At 40.6% G+C, this 16,944-nt stretch overlaps 2 protein-coding genes across 11 annotated transcripts in view; one reads left to right on the forward strand and one right to left on the reverse strand.

Moving 5' to 3' along the window:
- The window catches only part of EXOC5 (exocyst complex component 5), a 57,526-nt gene extending 41,861 nt beyond the window's left edge, over positions 1-15,665 (reverse strand). The window contains exon 1 of the mRNA XM_007089031.3: positions 15,434-15,665. Coding sequence (XP_007089093.1) covers positions 15,434-15,460 — 27 coding nt within the window. The 5' untranslated portion in view covers positions 15,461-15,665. The remainder of the gene's footprint in view (positions 1-15,433) is intronic.
- Positions 15,666-15,787: 122 nt separating this feature from the next.
- The window catches only part of AP5M1 (adaptor related protein complex 5 subunit mu 1), a 56,894-nt gene continuing 55,737 nt past the window's right edge, over positions 15,788-16,944 (forward strand). For all 10 annotated transcript variants that reach the window (XR_006218874.1, XR_006218875.1, XR_006218876.1 and 7 more), the window contains exon 1: positions 15,788-16,200. Coding sequence is in view for 5 of the 10 variants with exons in the window: in XM_007089032.3 (XP_007089094.1) it covers positions 16,127-16,200 (74 nt within the window). In the remaining 5 variants the exon portion in view is untranslated. The remainder of the gene's footprint in view (positions 16,201-16,944) is intronic.

Here is a 16,944-nt window from a genome sequence, read left to right on the forward strand (position 1 = left end):
AACTAGCAGAGTGAGTGAATGGGAGAACAGTTGTAGATAAGGTACAAGAGGTAGTAGAGCCCAGAGATTGTAGGATGCACCTTGATACACTTTCAGCTATGAACGAAGAAAAGGCAGGTTCCCAGGATGAAGGACTCTGCAATATACTAGCAAGTATATGCAGTAATGATTCTACTATTCCTTACCCCCGCCAAAAGAGGTACAACCATTTACTTGAATAACTAACTGTACACAAGGTAAAGGGAAATACTCAAACATTTTGAGGTCTGTTGTATACAGAGTCCTAGTTGATTCCGATACTTGATGGACTCCAAGCATCATGCACTCAAGAGAGTGAAGATATACAAGAGCCAAGATCCAGCTCATCACTGATCCAATGGGTCCATTAGCCCAACTACTGGCCATTTTCCCAGTCCGTAAACATGTAAGAGGGACAGGCACACTTGATGGCTGACATAATTCCCACATTGGGTCCGTGGTCTATAGAGTAAGAGCTTTCACAGTAGGGAAGTCCAAGAAGTCTCTGAAATTGCCCCTCTGTACTCAATGTAGTAAATCAAGTGGAATGTCAAAATTTAGTGCCATTCTTAAGGCTCTAAAGCAAGGATCAGCAAATTTTTCTCTCAAAAAGCTGGACAGTAAGTACTTTACAGTCTTTCTTATCACCATTCAGTTCTATAGCTGTAGTACAAATGTAGCGATAGACAATACATAAACAGATGGGCACAGCTGTATATCAGTGAAACTTTAAAAACAGGTATCTATCCCAGGGCCTATACGTTTGCCAACCCCTTATCTAAAGGATGTTCGGGCAATATTCCCCACAATTTTCTAATTTAATTCATCAGTCTGGGTTTTTACAAAAACCAGATAAATCCTGAAAGGTGTTTATCTCAAAATCAACAAAAAAGTAGCCTATTACATCTGTCATACTAGATATAGTTTCTCCAAGCCTCATGGTATATGGCCAATGATTTGGCAAATACATTATTTTCTATGGCATATACACTATTTTCTGTCCCTATTGGGGGGGGAAAAAAAAAAAGAGGATCAGACAGTTTACAGTCACACAGAACTGACAGTGGTATACAATTATAGCTTTGCTTCAGGACTATGTGAACTCTCCTACTATAAACATGATTTGTACCATATGAACATTCTGCATAACACCTTACTGATCCATCATACATAACTGACATCATTGGTGGAATCTTGGTAAGATACATGTACTCATGTATATACTATACAAAGATTCCAGGGCACACTGAATCAGTAAAATTTTAAGGTAGTCAGGGGCCCTCCAGGACATCTCACCCAAAGTAAAGGACAATTATTGTACCTTGCACATCCCACCACAAGGAAAGACACACAATACCTGACAGGACTTTCCAGGTTCTGCATGCAGGGCACACATGCTCTGGCACATATACCAAGTGACACAAAAGCAAGAAAGGGCTCTGAAGAAGTGGGGGCCATACAACCAACCTTGCTGTCTGGGCCATACAACTTTGCAGACCCTATGGTATTAAAAGAATCAGTCTTAATTTAAGTATTAAAGGTATCAGTATTGGGAAACAATGTCACGTGGAGTTGTGGCAAACCTCAGTGAATAATCACAACACAAATTGCTAGATAATAAAGCAAGATCATGCCATCTAAGGCAGAGGATTACACACCTTTTGAGAAATAATTCCCACTGTGCTACTAGACCCTGGTAGAGACAGCACACCTAACCACAGAGCAGGAAGTGAACCTGCATCCAGAACTACATAGCATGAGTTGGGTTCTAAAAGACTCACCAAGATATTATGTCAATGGACTGAGAAACTATTTAACCTAGATGGATGTGGTAGACCCAGAACCAAACATGAATAGGACCAGAAAGCAAACTGCATAAGCAGGAAGCCAAACTTCTACCATTACTGTGCTAGCTTCTCTCCTTCAATTTACATGGATAGCCTTATGGGGCATCTCTTACAACCTGCTGATGGAGAAGGAAACAGCCTGAACTTGCCTCATGCAGAGAGTTGGCTAGGCATGTGGGTGCCAACTAAAAATGGACAGCAGCAGTAATTAAAAATTCATTCAGGGGAAGCCTTAAAATTCAGTGGCAAGAAAAATCCTCTCAATAGTCAAAGTTTTGGTAAAGACATCTGGCCATCATCTTGGGTAGACAGAGAACTGACCTTAGTTTAGAATATATATGGACTCACAGACAATGGCAAAGGGCCTGACTATGAGAGGACAAAGACTGGAAGATTAAAGACAGAGAAATCTGGGATAGAGGCATGTGCATGGACACATGAAAGTGGGCACAGAGTGTGAAGATCATTGTGTCACATGTTAACACTCGCCAGAGGACATCCACCATGGAAGAAAAATCAAACAACCAAGTAGACAAAATGATTCTGCCAGTTGACGTCAGCCAGCCTTTACCCAGCATTAGCACACTGGGGACATGAACAGAAAGAACACAGTACAGAGACAACATGGCCCCCATAGCATGAGGTCCTACTTACCATGGCTGATCCAGGTACTGTCAAAGCTGAATATCTAGCCTAACAGTGATAGAAACCAACTCTGAGTCCCTGAAATCACCCCATCCTTCAAGAAGACTACTAACCCAACCACATGGTGGCAAGTTGATTACCTGGTTCCTTTCCATTTTGGATGAGTAATTCATTCTGACAAGAATAAAAACATTCAAGTTGGGTATGCCTCCCCTCAGAGGGAGTGTCTGTTCCTGTGGCACTGGATCCCAAATATCACATCAGAGTAAAGGACCCATTTTACAGCAGACAAGGTCACCATGGATCCACTGGTCATATCACAAAGTACACCACCCAGAAGCTGTCAGTCTAATAGGGCACTGGAACAGTCTGCTGAAGGCATAGCTGAAGCGCCAGTTCAGAGACAATAACTCAATAAAGATGGAGCACTATTCTACAAGATGCGATATATATTCCAAATTTAAAACCTTTATATGAGGGACACCTGAGCGGCTCAGCTGGTTAAGCATCCAACTCTTGATCTCCGCTCAGGTCATGATCTCACGGTTCATGAAGTCAAGCCCCATGTCAGGCTGTGCTGATAGCGTGGAGCCTGCTTGGAATTGTCTCCCCCTCTCTCTGCCCCTACCCCACTTGTGCTCTCTCTCTCTCAAAATAAATAAATAAACTTAAAAAAAAAAATAAAACCTTTACATGATGCTGTGTTCCCACAGGAAAAACAAGAGTCTGAGAACAAAGTATAAAAGCAGAAGTGGTCCTGCTTATAATGACTCTCCATTTGTACTTGCTATTCCCACAATTCTGGAGTCTACAGGGCTGGAAGTCTTGATCTCCAAAGGCAAAGATCTCTTTGCCTGAGAATATAGTAAGAGTCCCATTAAACTATAACTACAAGTGCTGCCTGGGCTTTGGCTGCTTATATCCAGAGGATAAAAGGCAAGAAGAGGAGTGACCATCTTGGCAGAGGCAACAGATTCTGATTACCAGGAGGCAGGGCTGCTATTACACAATAGGTGCCGTAACAGTATTTGTGACACACAGATATATTCGTGGAGTACTCTTGGTACTCCTTTGACCAATTCTGAAAGTACACGAACAAGTGTAGCAACCCTGGCCTAAGATGGGTATGGTAACCAGTTAAGCCACCAAGAGTAGTGGAGGCACTAGCTGAAAGTAAGGGGGTATTAGAATGGAGAACAGAGAAGGGAAACATAGAAGAGAGAATTATCAGTTGCAACCTGAAACCAGTCACAATAGTAGGAACCACAGTTCATCCCACTAACCTTCTTCTAATTTTCCTCCCAACTGGAATGCCAAAGGAGCTGCTCCCCAAATGCGTATGAAAAAGTGGAGCCTAGTGGCACAGGAGTGGTCTGTGGTAGACACACTGATGTATTATCCAGATCTCCCTTCAAGAAGGGACTTGTTCTAGCTGCTACCAGTGCCATGCTGTCAGTAGAGAGCCTTCAGCTGGCAGTATTTTCAGGGATCACCTCAACTGCAGAGAATCAATTCACTCAATATCATACCTTTCCCAGTGTGGTCTATATAAATGACTAAGATAGGGACAATTTTGGTCTAAAGCAGGACAACGCTGACAGTTTATTTTTGTTTCAGAACTCGCCCCAGGGGCCAAAAACACTCTCACTGGGCCAACACTGTAACTCTATTTCTCCATACGTCCGATCTTGCATCCTTACTCTGTCCCTTCACAGATATTCACACCAAGGGTATCTCCTAAAAAATATTCTGCACACGAAACTCTGTCTCAAAGTCTGCTTTTCAGAGAACTCAACCTGCAACACTGTAGTAGTCCAATGGAGAGATGATGATAATGGCTCAAACGGAAGTGACGGTGGTGAAGATGCTAAAGAATGGTCAGGTTCACGACATTTTAAAGAATGTATTCACACAAATTGCTGGATTGGATGTGGAGACAAAGTTAAAAAGGAAATCATGATTATTCATGATTCATGAGGAACACAGACTGAACAACTGTGTGAATGATGGGTAGTGTCATTTACTGAGACTGGAAAGAGATGCAAGAGGGAGTGAGGAAATGAGTTCTGTTTTGCATATGACGTGTTGTGGAGGCTTATTAAATATACAGTAATTGAAAATAGCACGTGATTAGAAAAATAAGTTTGTATTACAGGAAAGAAACTAGAGCTAGATATAAAATTACAGTTATTTAAAATCTCAGAACTAGATGAAATTTAGGAAGGAGAAGAGCATGCCAACAACATTCAGAGATAAATGAAAGAAAAGGATCCAACAAAAGAGACCAAGTAGGAGGAACTAGAGAAGGAGGAAGAAAACTCAGGAGTGAAGGAGTGTCCTGGAAGCAAAGTGCAGGTTTTATCTCAGAGGCAAATTATCACTAGAGTTTAAGATAAATCAGCTACTGCTCCCAGTGGAATGAAAGTTCCAAAAAAGCAAAAAGCAAAACCAAACAAATGAATCCCAATAACTTGCTCTCTAATACTTAATGTTGCTGCAGAGGCATTTACAATAAGAAAGATAGCCAAGTTAACAGATTTTAAGACCTCCAAATGACCAAGTCACCCCAAAGGATTCTCAAAAATACATGTAAATAATCCCCCCAAAAATCTTTCAGAATTTCACAAACCTGACAAAGTTCTATCTTTACCTTCTATTTCACTATAGTAATTAAAAGCAAAAATTGTCCCAACAAAAACAAATACCTATGAATTACGCACTATAGACTAAAATGCTATTATATTAAGTTCAACTTTATGTAACTCATTATTGTAGTCAAACTGATTTCATATTTTTTACAAATGCTACCAATGACAAGAAAAACATGGAGTTTTTAGTTATTTCTATTAAAAACTAAGACATCAAGCCCCTGGACAGGAACATGAATCCCTAATTTAACACTGTTTGAGAAAAGTGAACTTTTATATTTTCTTATAGCATCCTTTCCCAAAACAGATCCAATACAATGTGTTACAACCACCTAGAAACTCAAAGAAACTGTAATATTTTGCCCTAGCCTATGTAAGAAAATAAATAAATATTAATTAATTATTTAAAAAATAAGGCTCAAAGGATTTCCGAAAGAAGTATTTCTGTATCCTATTAAGCCAACAAACCATGGGTTCAAGTACTACCTACAAGGTATTTTTCTTAAATTTATTGTGCATATCATGCCAAACTAATCTTTAAAACACTGCTTTCTGGGGTGCCTGGGTGGCTCAGTTGGTTAAGCATCCGACTTCAGTTCAGGTCATGATCTCATGGTTGGCGAATTCAAGCCCTGCATCAGGCTCTGTGCTGATAGCTAAGAGCCTGGAGCCTGTTTCCGATTCTGTGTCTCCCTGTCTTTCTGCCCTCCCACGTTCGTTCATTCTCTCTCTCTCTCAAAAACAAACATAAAAAAAATAAAATTCAAAAAAAGGCACTGCTTTCTTTTCATCAGAAACTTTCCTATGCAATTCCTAAACTATCAAGTTCACACTCTTCTGTCTACCCTTTTAGATTCTTATCTTACATTTCCTACCCAACTTCTTTGCTCCCCAAAATGAACAGCCACACTAGCTAGCATCAGCCAATTTCAGTCTTCTCTTCATACCCATGCTACTTCTGCTTCCTTACATGTGGCCAGGTAACTCATCCCACAAGGCTACTCTTTCTCCTCCCACAATTTAAACACCTCTATATAATTATTCAAAGCCTGGCTCAATTCCCATTTCCTCCTTGAAGAATTCCTTCCCTACATGACCTCCACTGATTTCTTCACTCTTTAAACCCGAAAGAGGCTTAGAAATTCAAACCTCAACACAGAACACTATACTATTATCATTTATTGTTTTACAATAACTTTTGTAAGTTTCACTCTTCCCCACACTTAAATTGAAAGCAGAGGCAGCATCTGCTGAAATGTCATACATTTCTCTTGCTTTCCAACTGTGGTCAATAGAATAATGTTGAGCACCACAGATGCACAATAAATCAAAACACTTGCTAGTTAGGACCATGGCCAAATCCCCTGCAGAAGATCTTGAAAATCAAGCCCTGATTCATACATACAAAATCAGAAAGGCAGTACTACCACCCCACATGCCAAAAATAAAGAACAAGCATTCTATGGTAGTATAAATCCAAAATTTTATCAGAAACCAAATATGAACCTTATGCAATTCTAACACTGGAACTAAATGAGTTTTACTACATTTTGCCTCTCCTTTTTTAGCCCCACTTGATTTGGTTTTCATGAGACTATGTATTTTATGACAGATTAAGAAATGAATTACATTTATTGAGTATTGGTGGTTGGTTTTTTTTTTTTAAAGCACACAAAATGGATTCATTCTACCTAGGGAAAGGTAGGAAGACAAAGCACATTAAGACACTTAAATACAGGAGCACCTGGGTGGCTCAGTAAGTTAAGTGTCTGACTTCAGCTCAGGTCATGATCTTGCACTCCATGAGTTCAAGCCCCACACTGGGCTCTGTGCTGACAGTTCAGAGCCTGAAGCCTGCTTCAGATTCTGTGTCTGTCTGTCTCTCTCTCAAAACTAAATAAACATTTAAAAAGATTTTTAAAAGACACCTAAGTACAACTAAGGCAAACTTTTACAAGGTTAAATTTGAAAACTACTTGCAACACTGAGATGAACAGTTTTAGTTTTTTAAAGTCATTTAAAAAAAATTTTTTTTAACAGTTTTTATTTATTTTTGAGACAGGTGGAGACAGAGCATGAACAGGGGAGGGTCAGAGAGAGGGAGACACAGAATCTGAAACCGGCTCCAGGCTCTGAGCTGTCAGCACAGAGCCTGACGCGGGGCTCGAACTCACGGACCGCGAGATCATGACCTGAGCCGAAGTCGGCCGCTTAACTGACTGAGCCACCCAGGCGCCCCTAAAGTCATTTTTAATATCCATCTTGAAGGAGATGGCAGCTCTTTAAACTATGATAAAATGAGCCAATTAATCTTATTAGCAGAACTGTTTTGAAGACAATTACATGGTGGTACTTTAGACTCCTATGAAACATTTTAGTTTCTCTTACACAAAATCTCTCTTCAGAATAGAGTATACCTCACTTCTGACAGTAAAGTAGTATCTGATTTCCATGCCCAAAAGAGAAAGGTAACAGAACATTACAGCATTTTTTATACCAGTCTCAAAAGAATCACAAATTAGGTTTAAAAATTTTAAAGCTAGAATGGTCATTAAATATCATCTTACCCTAGTCCCTTCAACTCCTTTTTATATATAAGTAACTGAGGCAATGAAATTTAAGCCTTGTCAAGGTATTAATCCAGTATTCTAACCAGAGATTTTTCCATTCTATTACAGTATCTTTTAAAATTATACAAAGACCATGAAAATCATCACCTAGTGTATGTAACAATATGTTACATTAGCATTTCAAATCAAATCAAATGCATTTACCAATTTACACATTCAATGTATTACAGGCACTTAATAAACACTTCTGGAATAAAATTAAGCATGTGGATCCAAGGAATTGTTCATTTTTTTGATTTATTATATCCTTAACAAAAATGTATATATATGATATAGTTAACTATATTGTTATTACTATTTTCATATTTCCATTCCAAGGAAAGAAAACAGAATCAGAACACTACAAGTTTTTAAAATATCTTATATACATAAACTTTTAGCAATCAAAACTTTTAAATTACATACCACTCAGCTCCGGAACACACCAGGGACTCAATATTTTACACTAATTACACGTACACAGTCAATAAATGATCCTCCACTTAAAGGCTTGTCCATTCCAAAAGTTCACTACCAGGTTGGCTTGACTGCAAAATTCAGTCTACAAAATACTTAAATATAAAACCATTATTACTCTTTAAGCATCTGCCTCTACCTCCACCACTGTACTGAGAGTGGCAGAAGCCTACTAAATCTTGGTGTAGATAAGGAGTTGATCAGCCCCAGTTCCAAACATCTATTGCTGCATAATTACCACTCCAATAAATTAGCGGCTTAAAATAACAATGATGATTATTTCTTCACAAATCTGCTATTTGGGCAGGACTCAGGAGGGGAATCTTGTCTCTGTTCCATGTCACATCTGCTGAAGCAGTTCAACTTGGCGCTAGAAGATCTACTTTCAAGCTAGCAAGTTGATGTTGACTATGGGCTAGGAGTTCAGTCAGAACTGAAAGCCTTGGCTTTCTCATTGGACTACGTGGTATGGTCGCTGGGTTCTAAGAGGGGGAATCCAAATAAGGTCAAGCATATCGCCTTTTATGACCTAACCTTGGAAATCACATAGCATCACTTCTATAGTTATAGTCCTGTCTAGATTCAAGAAGGCAACATGGACCCTACCTCTCAACATGAGGAGTGTCGACATCTCATTATAGGATAGCAAATTGTGGTCATCCTGGAAAACACAAGTCTCCATGTCACCTTTTTGTAATTCTTCCCCTAGTGTGATCTCCTACTTCCAGGATTATTTCTTCTTAGTCTCCTTTGAAGGCTTTTCCTCCCTGACCTATTCTCAATCTAGTCCTGTTCTCAATCCACTTACCAATATTAATTTTAAGAAGCTACTACTCTTCTTTTTTTAATTTAATGTTTTTATTTATTTTTGAGACAGAGAGAGACAGAGCATGAGCAGGGGAGGAGCAGAGAGAGAGGGAGACACAGAATCTGAAGCAGGCTCCAGGCTCTGAGCTGTCAGCACAGAGCCCAACATGGGGCTTGAACCCACGGACTGTGAGATCATGACCTGAGCTGAAGTCGGATGCCCAACCGACTGAGCCAGCCTGGTGTCCCAAAAGCTACTACTCTTCTAATGGCATTCTTCTAAGCAGTTCAAACATCAATTTGTTTAATCTTAGAGATAACTCTCTAAGGTAGGTACTGTTACTATCCTCATTTTACAGATAAGAAAACAGGTACAGAAAGGTCAGGTAACTTGTCCAAGATCATAAAATAGTAAGGGATAAAGCTGAGAGATGTCATCCATTCCCAGGTCTAAACAGCCACACATAAAAGATGAAGATTCCCATAATTTGTTATCTCCACCTGTGGTGTCTTTCTGAAATACTAATTCATATTTCCAACTGCCTTCTGGACTTCTTCACCAGGATGTCTTACTAAAAACTTAAAATATATGTTTAAAAAATGAATACATGATCCCTTCCCTCTGAAAGGGTCCTTCCTATTTTCTCTGTCATAGTTAATCAATCACCAACCACCTACTTTTCTAACTTCATAAATTTGGAATTAACTCCTCAGTAATCAAAATCTTTTGATTCTTCTTCCAAAATGTCTTCCCAAATTTCCTGCTTTCTCTGTCCCCACCGAATTAGGTCAGAATGTCACCTGCCTAGACAAGAACTATGCCTGGCAGGGTATGACTTCTATTGTACCAGCTAACAATTTCTTCCTCATTGAAGGCCATTCTTCACAGTAACATTAAAATTATCTGCCTCTCCACTCCTACCCCCCTCCAACAAAAGTCATGGCAGCCCCCATAAGCATGGCCTATAAGGCTTTCTCAAAGATTCCCCCAAACTGCCTCTGTGGTCCGAATGCCTTGCTATGAACCACCATTCCACATGCCTAAAACATGCATACACAGACCCGATCTCTTCTCAACTCAATGTTTGCCTGAACACAGCTCACCTTAAAAATTAGTCACTTCTCTCTCTGCCTTGGAATGCCCTTCTTCTGCTTGAGAAGTTTCTAGTCATCTATCAATACCCAGTTTATATGTCAATACTATATGAAAGCTTTCCTAATTATGCCAGGAAGAGATTGTGTACTTGTACTACACTGTATTATCTGTTAATATATATCTCCCTGTAATACTGCAATATAACAAATACATATATATGTATATAAAATATACATATTTAAAAAAATTTTTTTTAATGTTTATTTATTTTTCTTGAGAGACACAGAGACAGAATGCAAGTGGGTTAGGGGCAGAGAGGGAGACACAGAATCTGAAGCAGGCTCCAGGCTCTGAGCTGTCAGCACAGAGCCTGATGCGGGGCTCGAACTCATGAGCTGTGAGATCATGACCTGAGCCGAAGTCTGACACTCAACCGACTGAGCCACCCAGGCGCCCCTAAAATATACATACTTTAAGAAATACACATTTTAGTCTTTGTACTTAGCTCCTGACTATAGTTTCTAAAGCCTTTGTTTTTTCCTAAGTGAAAAATGTGCTAGAGGCATCTTTTGTTCTAATATTTGGTCTTTAGCTCTGGTTCCAGATGCAGAGCTCCTAAAACCCTTGTAATTTCTTGAGTGATGTGGTTGATAGGAGCATCTGACGTAGAGCACCTAAATCTTGGAATTTCCTGGGTGTCTTTTGTTCTACTGAAGCAACAGGGCTCCTGGATGGGGGCTGGTTGCCAGAAAGATCAAGCATGATTAGAAGCCCCTCTACTCCTGAATTAACTGAGTTAATAATTGGTTATTCCTAAGTGATAAAGCCTCTATAAAAATCTTTAAAAAATCTCTAAAGTATGGGGTGCAGAGAACTTCCAGGTTGCTGAATACATCAAAGTGCTGGGAGGGTGGTACACCCAGGGAGGGAATGAAAGTGCTATGCTCTTTCCTCTATACCTTGCCACATACATCTCTTCCATCTGGTTGTTCCCAAGTCACATCCCTTGGTAATAAACTCATAATCTAGTTTGTAAACTGTTTTCCTGAGTTCTGTGAGCTGTTCTAGCAAATTATCGAATCTGAGGAGGTGGTCATGAGAACCTCTAATTTACAGCTAGTTTGTTAGAAGCACAGGTAACAACCTGGACTGCCACTGGTATCTGAAGTGGTGGCATTCCTGTGGTACTGAGCCCTTAACTTGTGAGATCTGATGCTAACTCCAAGTACACCGTGTCAGAATTGAACTGAACTGTAGAACACCCAGTCACTGTCTGCTGGAAAACTGCACTGTTGTGGGTAAAAGCTGTACACATCTGGGGTCAGAAATGAATAATTGAGACTAGTGATAGAGTGTTGAGAGAACAGAGTTCTTTTCCTTTCATTCCCCCAAGTAGGTTTTTAACTCAAATCATCTTTTAACTCCAGTACTTGAAATGACTTCTGTCCTAGTACTCAATAATTGTTTGGGGAATAAACACATTTCATAAAATACACAATAATTAATTAATTGGTAGCCAGGTTCCACAAACCCTTATCTAACAGCTAATATGGCTAAAACAAGAAGCATTTCAGCAGCGAGAAGGTAAAGGAGTGGTGCTTACTTGCATATCTCATGTTGACTTATATTTAGCTAGTTAATTGAACAAGAGAGATTTTTCAGTACATTTAAATAACTTTTGTAACTTAGTTTCAAAATCCAAGAAACATAAATGTGTTTGTGTGCAAAAAATGTGTTCTTGGCTATTTAAATTCTAATCTGGAGGTCAAAACAAACATTGTTACCACAGTTAAATTACTTGACTTCAAACACAATTATCAAGATACCTACATTCACAGGAAAGAAAAAAGTCAAATTCTTAATCCTGGCATTTAGGACCTCCACAATTAAACCCCAAATTACCTTACATGCCACTCCTCTTCTTCATGCATGCTATACTCCAGCCAAAGTGGAACTCTTCCCCTTGCCTCAAGGATCTATACTTGCCTCCCTTTGTGTGTTGGCTTTTATTGTCTACTTTATTAGAAAGTCCCTCCATGCAGTTGCACAAACTCAAATCTAACAGATCCTTTATACATCATTCAAATGCCACCTCTTAATCCTTTCCCACTTCTAGAGGTAATCTTTCCATCTTCTCAGCTCCTACAGCACTTTATCTTTGACACCATTTACAACTTTGTTTCAAGTGTACATAGTTATGCAGCTATATTCTCTCCCCATATTTAATAATAAGGGCAAGTTCTATATGTAATTAAACATTTCCCAAAGTATGCTCCATGGAATTCACAAAATTAACAAGCAGTAGAAAATATAACAATCTTTAATATATGAAGGTATGTTGTAAACCTCTAATGAAACAAAGTATGCCCATTTCCAAAACTTATTTGGCCTCTAAACCATTTGGGTTATTTTGCAGCATATCTCATAGGATTAATATTTCTATGGCATTCCTTTTGAGACATGTAGTCTCATTAATCTTGGCATCTTCTCTTGAACTTAATAGGAACTCAACAAACATTTGTTGAATGAATGGGTAATGGACCCTGGTTAACAAAGAACTCCTCCATAAAGGTAGCCTGCCCAAAAAGAAGACTCCAAGAATGACAGCAGAGAAAAACAGTAAGAGTACAATGTCCTCGGTAATGCAGTAAGAGAAGAGAGGAATATCTGTGACAACAGAAGAAGAATTTACTACCTCAGCCACTTTTTATATGCAGAGGACATAATTAATCCAAACCACACAGGAATTCCTATTTACAATGCCCATCCTAAGGTAAACATGGAGATAGAACTTTTCAGCAAATCTGTCAAAAAGGGTTGAAACTATGAAGACACATGTTATTAAAATAACTGAAACATCTATCACTAAATCATATCCTGGAGTTTTATTTTGTTGTATGAGGGTGTTTACATGATAAGAGGAAGTCTCATAGGATCAACAATAAGACTTTAAAAGGAGAGCTAACACTTTATGAAATTTCATGGATTGAAAGCATAATTTTGTATTGATTTAACCTCATCTCCAATGTGGAAAAATGAAAGCAGAAACCAGGATGCATAAAAACAAAATATCCTGACTACATCCTGACCTGTTTCCTACAGTTCTCTAGCTATGTCTAAAAAACGGGAAGAGAAAAAGACCCTCCCTAACATGTCCTACAATCTAGATCCCATGGTAGTAGCAACAGGAAACGGCAGCGATGACTGGGGTTTGTTTTTTGTTTTCCTCCTCACTCAAAAGCAGAGAGACCAACTTTTCACTGAGGGATGAAAGCTTACTCAAGAGTAGAGTCCACTGCAGGGCTGAAAAGATAAATACATTTCTTAATCATAACTATTAACATTTAATTGTAACTTTTAACACAATATGCTTTTAATTTTGATGAAGCAAGAAGAGAAAGTCACATGAATTAAGATCTATGCGTGTGTAAGGTTGTCCTATGAACCCTGTGGCCACAGGACTAGTCTGGCATCACTGATCAGTTAAGTGAATGTTACCAGCTATACATAAGGAGTCACTCAGTTAAGTTAAATCCTAATTTGGTTTAACTACTTTACTAAATGGCATGACCCTAGAAAGTAAATATAAATATTTACTCCCCCCCCCCAAATATATATGTATTTCTCTACCTCCTCCCCTCTACCCCAGGAGGGGAAGGAGGGCAGAAATCAAATATATTTTAAAGTTAGGTGGACTCATGTGGTCAAACATTTAAAGAAAAATAGATATAAGACGGTCCAAAACACAACTGTAAACGTCAAGCAGGATTAAGTCACAGGTTAATGCCTTATGAATCATGTAACAGAATAATAGTTTTCTGTTAACAGTATTTCATGAAGTATATTAAAGATCTCAACTTCATGAACAGTTTTCTACCTTTATGAGACGTGAAAAATAAAACAAGAAACTACAGAACTATTTAGTATCTTGCCCAGGAACATACAATAAAAGCTTTTAGCAAAGGAGTGTCTTCCTGCTCCTGAATCAATCAATAAACAGATGGCACAATTATGAAATTTGAGAAGTTAATATAATCTACCTCCCAACACTTATATCTGAGAACATACAATTAATATTCCCAAATTCTCTCTTGTAATTCTCTCTCTTCACTCACAAATTACTATTTGATTATTAGCTATTATAACAATAATAATGTTATTCCTCTCAACAAAAGCATGATCTATCCAGGAGCTGAAAGAAATCCAAAATATAGTAACAGTAACATATGAAAAGTTCCCAATTGTTGCAAAAACTGTGGCCAAATTTCAAGCCAAAACTGCTGACTCTGAAGCAGAAAATCCAATCTTCACTTGAGGAGAAATTCTCTGTTGTCAACTACAGTCGTCTCAATTATTACACTTTTGCTGTGAAAGACGAGCACACACAAAAAGGGCCTTTCCTTCCTTTTTCGTTACATCTGTTTTCACTTCTTTCACAAAAGGAGAGCCTTTATAACGTTTCATTGTTTGGTGATCCAGTTACAATTTCCTATTCTAGTCATCTCAAACACCACAGCTTCTTACACTGGATTTCACTAAATTAAATTTTAAGTTTCAGAGAGCGAAAACGCTCAAGGAAAGAAACACAATAGAATGCTCATTGTCTCAGGCACTAAGGATTCTCTAGCTAGCAGTTAGCTGGTTTTATAACACATTGAAATTCCTGGAGACCCGAACATTGATGTTTACTTTCGCTCCCCCCGCCCCCCTTCAGTCTGAAGGGCTAAGTGGGCCTTTATTGTCCTAAAAAGCATTTCAGCCTCTTCGAATGTAAGGTAAGGGGAAACTGGCAGGCACCTGAGTGCCACTCGTAACGTTCACTAATGGAATAATTTTAATGACTCAACAGCGAGAAGCCCCCAGTCGTCCCAGTCTCAGGTGGCCCCCTTAGAATATTATCTGAGGATCCAAGCAACAAGACGGGAGACTCGCCCAACCCGGGGCTCCCGGCTGCTCTCTCCGCGCCCTGAGCCAGCCTTTCCCACTTCTCATCCCCGGTACATCTTCCAACGCCCAAACCTCCGACGCTCCCCTCCAGCTCCGCGGACAAAACCAACCCTCCTCCTTTCCCATTCCGGGCTCCCTTCCCTGCCCACCTCCCCACCCAGGTCCCCAAGCCACCCCTCCCCCATTGCACGCTCCGCCCGCGCGGCCCCCAGAGCCGCCACCCCACCCCTCGCCTTTCCCACCTTTCCTCCCAGGGCCGCGCCCGCGCCTCCGCCCGCCCGCCCACCTCGCGGCCCGCACTCCGGGCCTGCCACTCCCCGGGGAGCCGCCGGGACTCACCTCGAAGAGCTCGGCCGTCGTAGCCATCCCGGCCGGCTGAGAGGCTCGCCTCGCACTGGAAGCCGTCTCCTCTTCACATGCTGCGCCTCAGCGGCGCCGCGCACAGCCCCCTGCTCGGCTCGCCAGCTCTGGCTCCCGGCCGCCGCGGGCTCCCCCACTCCCCACAGAGCCCAGGCGGGGCGGGAGGGCGGCCATGAAGCGAAGGCGCAGACGCCTGTCAGCTGCCTCCCGGCGCCGCCCGCGCCGCTCCCATTGTCACCGCCTCATACGCCGGAAGTGGAGCTGCGCGCGCCCGGTTGGCTGTCGGGAGGGGCCGGCGAGGGAAGCCGGCAGCCGGCGAACCGCAGAGAGGCTCGTCGCCTGGGCGAGTGAGGAACTGTGATCCTTGCGGGCCACCGTCCCGGAAGTGGACGGTAGAGGAAGAAAGCAGTGGGTTGGTGGGGAGGAATGTTTCTCGAGATTCTAGGTGAGGAGTCACAGAACTTTTGTGGCGTGTGTTGACAGGACGGACTCAGAGGTTTTAGTCACTTGACCAGAAGGAGCCAGCGTCTCTGCAGAGCCCGACCTGTTTGTGGTGAGGCAGAAGGTGGCTCAGGTTGAGTGAGCCCCGGGTCTTCTGGTAGAAGTCCATCTGAGAAGGCCAGTCCTTTTTCCGTAGAGACCTTAGGGATCAGCTGATGCTTTAGTGGCTTAATGGCCCAGCGGGCAGTGTGGCTCATAAGCCGCGAGCCGGGAACTCCATTTTGTGGCACCGTCAGATTCTCCAGGTAAATGCAGGTCTGAATTCTCAGAGGTGTTGGATCGGAGGAATGGATGATGTATTGTAGTTTGGGGATGTGTCTTTGGTCCGCCACCTTGGGCAATTAATTTACTTAACTTCCGTTTCATCTGTTAAATGAAGATCTTAATACTACTAAATAGTGTTGTGAGAATTAAATGAGTTGATGCTTGGCACACATTAAGCATTATGTGTTCTGCAATATTGTTATTACTTTCTCTTAAAATAATTCCACCTGCTTAGGATTGAGATGGAGATGACCAAAGGAAAGAAAGGAAACTTACTGAGCACTAAACAGGTTTCACATTCTTCTTTTGTTGATAAAGATCATTCAAGGACATTTTAACTCATTCTTCCGGAAAATCTTTGCTGATCATTAAAAGACTGTTATTTTAGAAATTTTTAGGAATTTTCAGATGGATTGTTGAAGAAAATTGACAAAGTACAAAAAATTGAACCGTATTCACTTTTTCTTAGATGGTGTGAGCTGATCTGGCCCCACTTTTAGCATTTGCCACACTTTATCAAAAGAGCTCTGTGATGAGAATTATACAATAACTCATTGTAAGATATAGGTGGCAATTCTGTGACCTATGACCTTTTATTCTCAGTGGCTATGGACGTTTCTTTCTTGCCAACATTGTTACTCTTCCCTGGGGAAAGCTCTGTAGGGAGGTAGCATAGCCCTGAATTGCAGATGAAGATGAGTGTGATTTTAAATGAAAGTGGTTGG

This window comes from Panthera tigris, chromosome B3, assembly GCF_018350195.1.
Source record: "Panthera tigris isolate Pti1 chromosome B3, P.tigris_Pti1_mat1.1, whole genome shotgun sequence".
In the NCBI taxonomy this organism is placed as follows: Eukaryota; Metazoa; Chordata; class Mammalia; order Carnivora; family Felidae; genus Panthera; species Panthera tigris.